Source organism: Mytilus edulis, chromosome 2 (genome assembly GCF_963676685.1).
Source record: "Mytilus edulis chromosome 2, xbMytEdul2.2, whole genome shotgun sequence".
Lineage (NCBI taxonomy): Eukaryota > Metazoa > Mollusca > Bivalvia > Mytilida > Mytilidae > Mytilus > Mytilus edulis.
In genome coordinates, this window is record NC_092345.1 from 19,176,994 (window position 1) to 19,182,827 (window position 5,834).

Here is a 5,834-nt window from a genome sequence, read left to right on the forward strand (position 1 = left end):
TTGACGATGTCAAACTTTGTTCAAATAACTCCTTTTGAGTTTTCGAGCTTATGCTGCCGGTATTATATTCATAAACCTGGTACCTTTGATAACTATTAGCAATACAGATGTAGTGTGTCCCTCAATTTTTGGATTTGTTCCTTTTTTATATGAGGTAATCTTTGTACAGAAGATTCTCAAAAAGATTGAATTGCAACTGGCTTCATACTTTAATTTCCATTTCCGCTATAAAAATAAAGATCCAACAGAAACAGTTAAGTGTGTCTCATAGCTTGATTTACATTTAACAATTAACAAGTGTCGTCTAATGGAATTTGATGCGACTGTCATACAAGTGAGAGTTAAGCTAGCTTTAAAACCAGGTTGGATCCACCAATTCTACATAGGAATGTATTCGGGTCGGGGACTGACAGTTGTTGTCCATTCGTTTGGTGTTTTTGGGCTTCTGATTTTTGTTATAAAGTTCACCGCACTTTATTATCGTATCATCTGTTACAGTAATTATAATTGACAGATCATCAACTCTCACATGTCTGCACGTTCTTAAATACGTTTTAAATTAAATAGATCAATTGAAGTTCTTATGCACATATTGTCTTTCTGTAGTCTGACCATCACACGATGTGCTTGTTAATAAAATTAATTATAGAAACTGGATTGTATTATTACATAGCAAATATATTAAAATTTTGCCATTTGATTAGGGACTATCCTTTTTGAATTTTCCTCGGAGTTCAGTATTTTAGTGGTTTTACTTTTTTCGGAACTAAGATAACAAAAAAAACTTTCGAACTATTCATGCCTGTTGTTGTGTAAAGTAGATAAAATGCGTTGTGTATAGATCGTGTTTATTCTAACGTCTAGCCATTGCTATATAAGTAACGTCATAAATACATAAGTCAAGTAGCAACGTTAACATGTATATATTCGCGCTAAATTCCCGACATTCTCGGGGCCGGCAAAAGTTAAAATATGAAATTATTAATTACTTTAAATGTCAATCGAATAGATATTTCTGAAAATTAAATAATTAAAATGTCTTTCTAAAACAAATTCAAATAATTCACTTATTAAATTCACTTTTAACGAAGTCTTTCACTTTTAACGAAGTCTATCACTTTTGGGTAGTCCATTTCTTGATGTTCTCTCGAGCTCGGACAGATGCCTCTCGTTTTGGTAGAACTCTTGTCAATCTCTCTGTTGAAGAATCATCATTGTTGTCATCTAAGTTGTTAATGTTTGTTCGGATTTCGAGCGGGTACAGTTTTACTATAGGACGCGAAGTACGTCCTGCACTAGTTCGTATTATAGCTGCTCGTGTAAAACCATCGTTTCCGGTGATCAATTCATCAACAACGGCAATGTTCCATCGGTTTTTCGGTAATTTATCATCTTGGACTTGCACTACATCTCCAACTTGTATAGTTTGTAAGTTGTTTCCTGTTTGGCGATGAAACTCTCTAAGAGTCGTTATGTACTCGAATTTCCACCGGTTCCAAAAATGCTCCATTAAACTCGACTGTTTATTTAAATGTTTATGCAGTTCTTGTTTCCCACTATTCACGGCAATGTATTCAATATTCGGTTGTGGATACGGAGTTAAAGTTATTCTTCTTCCGTACAGTAAGTGTGACGGAGTTAACGGCTCCTCGTCCTCAATATCCGGTGATACGTAGGTCAATGGTCTATCATTAATGATCGCTTCTATTTCTGTCAGAATTGTTTGAAGTGTATCCATGGTAACGTAAGATCTGCCTAATGTTTTTTTCAAACAAGTTTTTGTAATTCCTATAAAGCGTTCCCACCATCCACCATACCAGGGCGCTCTTTTTGGTATGAATCTCCAAGTTGTTCCATATGTTGACAACGTATCGTTTAGCGATGGTGATTGGGTTAATTTCTTTAATGTTTCCGAGGCGGCTAAATATGTCAAGTCGTTCAAATATGGCGGGGTTGACATTAGGCAGTCATTCAAACTTGCGTGATCTGGCGATTTTTTACAGCTACAGTCGTACACTATACGAATTGGTGTTGTTGTCGAATCCTTTTTTACGGCATGGTGTGGTATATAGTGAGTGCTTTTACCATTGTCGTTTTCATCGTTGACCTTCTCTATGAACCCTCTCTTCATTTGGTCTTCAATAATTTCTGAATATTTTCTAAGTAAATGTGGTTCACGACTTAGTCTTCTAATTGTGCTCTCGGTCCTTGCTTTAGCGATCATGATGTTGGAAGGTAAGTCCGGATGATCCAGTTTCCATGGCAACTTGGCAGAATAACGTTCGTTTTCAAATTTGATACAGTCTTGTTGATAAGTCTTTACAAAACTCTCCTCATCGTTCTGTTGTGGTAAACGTATTCCTAACGATTCTAGATTCCAGAATTTTTCGATCTCGGTTTCCTCTGCATGGTGTGAAGTAACATTCAAAAGAACTGATGAAGTTAATGATTTCTTTCCGTTTCTTATTACGGGTCCAGATAACAAGTAACCAATTTTTGATGCTACGGCTGTAGGTCCATTCCCTCTAATCACGTGATCTTGAACTATATCCCAATAATAATCGGCTCCTATCAAGAGTGAAATTTCAAAGCTATCAGCGTTATTTGTCGGATGTGCGAGCTTTAAATCTTTCAAGTATGGCAAATTGCGTGTAAAGTATTTCGTCTGGTTTTGAAGTGGAACTGCAATATCTGGAACAATCAATGCATTAATGTTTACAATCTCACCTTTGTCAGTTTGTAGTTGAACGGTTGCTGTATCCAAATGGCGTATATTCTTCTCCTTGTCTCCAAAAGCTGACAGTTCAATTGTGTCCCTTCCGCTTGGTCTTATCTGTAATTTGTCTGCTATGCTCTGAGTGATGAATGAACGTTGGGCACCTTCGTCAAATGAAATACTAGCTTCTGTGATCTGTTTCCCGTATGATATTGGTGCGATAGCGGTTTTCAATAAAACACTTGTGTGTTGTGAGGTATACATTACTGCAGTTTCTGGTTCTTCTGTTTTTACCAAGCTTACAACGGTTGATTTCTCCTTGCTGTCCTGTCCTTTTCCATCTGTAGCTTGTTCCCCGCAAATACTGGTGTGATGTTTCTTGTTACATTTCTTACATCGGTTACGCGATTTACACTCGGCAACACCGTGGTTTCCTAGACAGTTGAAACATTTTTTCTTTTGCTTTACGATGTTCAGTCTTTCATTCACGTCAGAAATTATCGTGCAATCTCCCGGAAAATGTATACCAGTGCAGTAGATGCAAGGACGTTTTTTGTCATTGAAACGTGGATTGTTTGTATTGAAATTTCGCCGAGTTTTATTGCGAGCTTCGGTCAGAAATGTTGCGGTAGTATGTAAACCTTCGCGGTCGGTAAATTGTCCCGCTTCAAGAATTCTCGCTTCTTTTGTGATGGCTTTTCTGAGGTTTTTTAGAGTTATATGATCGCTATCATATTCACGGGCAATACTTTTTCTCGTTTCTACTGGTAGTTTACTAATAATTATAGGTACTAGTAGCGCGCCATACATTTCTTGTGTTTGACCCAAACATTCAATACCTCTTACGTACCTTTCTAGGTGGTCTCCATACCTTCTTAGGCTGTTTAAATCATTTGACGGTGAAGGAAGTTCCATTAAAGCTTTCATGTAGGCATGAATTATCTTGTGGGGCGATCCAAAACGCTCTTTGAGTAAATTGACGGCTGTAGTGTAATTGGCATTTGTCAGTGCGAAACCTTCAATAGTTTGGGCGGCATGGCCATGGAGTTGGGCCTTCAAGTAACTAAATTTCTGTATCTCGGTCAAAGTACTGTTGAAATGAATAGTTGATTCATAGGAATCCCAAAAGGTTTGCCATTGCAAAATTTCCCCATCAAAGTGCGGTAAATCTAGTTTTGGTAATCTGTGGTTTTGACTGCTATTTGATACTGAAGAAAAGCCTTGGTTGTACAAATTATTTGTTGACTGCAAGTCACGATGGGTATTTTGCATGGAGCGGAAGTTATCGAAATGGGTTGGCTGTGCATTAATTTCAGTTTCATTGCTGCGTATAACATTGGCATTGGTAAGCGATGAATTTGTGGGGTAAGATGGAGTAAAACTGTTTGCATTTGGATCTAGAGACGTTGATGCTACATTTTGAGAAATAGAATCAAAATGTGTAATTTTTCTAATTTTTCGAAGTTTGGACTCTACATTAAACATATACTCATCAGACTCTTGAATTTCCTCTGCTACATCCTCCTCCGACGTTAAATCCAGTATCTTTTCATTCAAATCCACGATAGTCCTCTGTTTCTGTTCAATTGCATCCGAAATTAGTTTCACATCGTCTTTGTCTAAGTCCGAATTCTTTTCAATCTCATCGAATTTCTTGAATAACTTTGTAACTTGCCCTCTGTGTCCTCTACGTACTGCTTTTAACTTCGATTCCATTGTTTCCGACAGTCACGGCACCATAAATGTTGTGTAAAGTAGATAAAATGCGTTGTGTATAGATCGTGTTTATTCTAACGTCTAGCCATTGCTATATAAGTAACGTCATAAATACATAAGTCAAGTAGCAACGTTAACATGTATATATTCGCGCTAAATTCCCGACACCTGTGTAGTAACATTCCAGCATACAGAGTGTTTATCTTCCAGTTGATACGATATTCAAGGGTTTGCGGTTTCATTATGTTTTCCTTGATAGAGAGTTGATCAGAGTTACTGCTTACAATGAAACTATAGTGCACCAAGGGTTTCAGGTGGAAAATTGGAAGTCATCATTTCACAAGTTCCATTTTGACGATTGTGACATTACCAAAAACGATTCATGACCGCATTTAAAGTTCTTTTGTTCAACAACACGACGGATGTCACGCGAAGCATGAACGGTTTACCCTTCTCAATCCCTTGGGTTTACCCCAATTTTGATGGAATTCGTGTTTCTCGATCTTTAGCTTTCAAAGTTTTGTTACGTGGACTGCTGGTTTTTTCTATGCATAGTTTTTCGTATTTTTTTCACTTATCCATTTAGTATCTTCCGCCTATCTTCGGTGTAGTTCTAACAGAGGGGTGAAAGATACCAGAGCCTGTGAGACATTCAAACTCATAGATCAAAAATAAACTGACAACGTAGGTAGGTAGGTAATGAATGAATCATTCATTTACAAACCAAGGCCATGTTTAGAATTACGTTTCAGGCTACAACACGTTGATACAAATAACTGAAAGACATCTAAATCTGTCAAATTACCAGATTCAATTCTTCGAAAATAAATGAGCATTATAAAGAAATTACAAAAGACAATCACTATCATCTTCTGTCCCCGGTACTGCAAAAGTATTAGACTTTTCGTTATTGTGATTATTCATCTGTATGCTTTTCATCTTTGTTATTATCTGTTCCCAAGAGCGATATTTTGGTGGTCTGGTCGTTCTAGTCTTGCATGCCTGGTGCACTCTTTTGTGGTGGCCCTTCCTCTGCATTCATATAGCTCTGTTGTTAACCACTAATTGTTATCTTTATATGGCACAGATCCATCTCCTGATCTCAGTTATGTTATCATTTCACAATGAGTCACTCTTTTATTGATATAGCAAGATAATTAGATAAAAAAGCACTATTGAACGAGGGTCTTGACTTGGCACATGGTTTGAAATGTAGCTTCCCTGATACAACTCTGTATTATTTTCGAACACATTCAAGTAATGTTGTTTTACGTTTTACATAATTTATTTTATCATTAAAGATTTTAAAATTCCATTTCTAAAGTGTATATATTTTTCTTCTCCTGTTATGATATTTGAAAAATGCTAACTTTACATGCTATTCTTTATATAAACGGAAAAA

At 36.8% G+C, this 5,834-nt stretch overlaps 1 protein-coding gene across 1 annotated transcript; it reads right to left on the reverse strand.

The window, feature by feature from the left end:
* Positions 1-1,114: 1,114 nt before the first annotated feature.
* Positions 1,115-4,432, reverse strand: LOC139510754 (uncharacterized). The gene has a single exon (XM_071297281.1). It carries the CDS (start codon positions 4,430-4,432, stop codon positions 1,115-1,117), a length of 3,318 nt encoding a protein of 1,105 aa, XP_071153382.1.
* Positions 4,433-5,834: the final 1,402 nt, after the last annotated feature.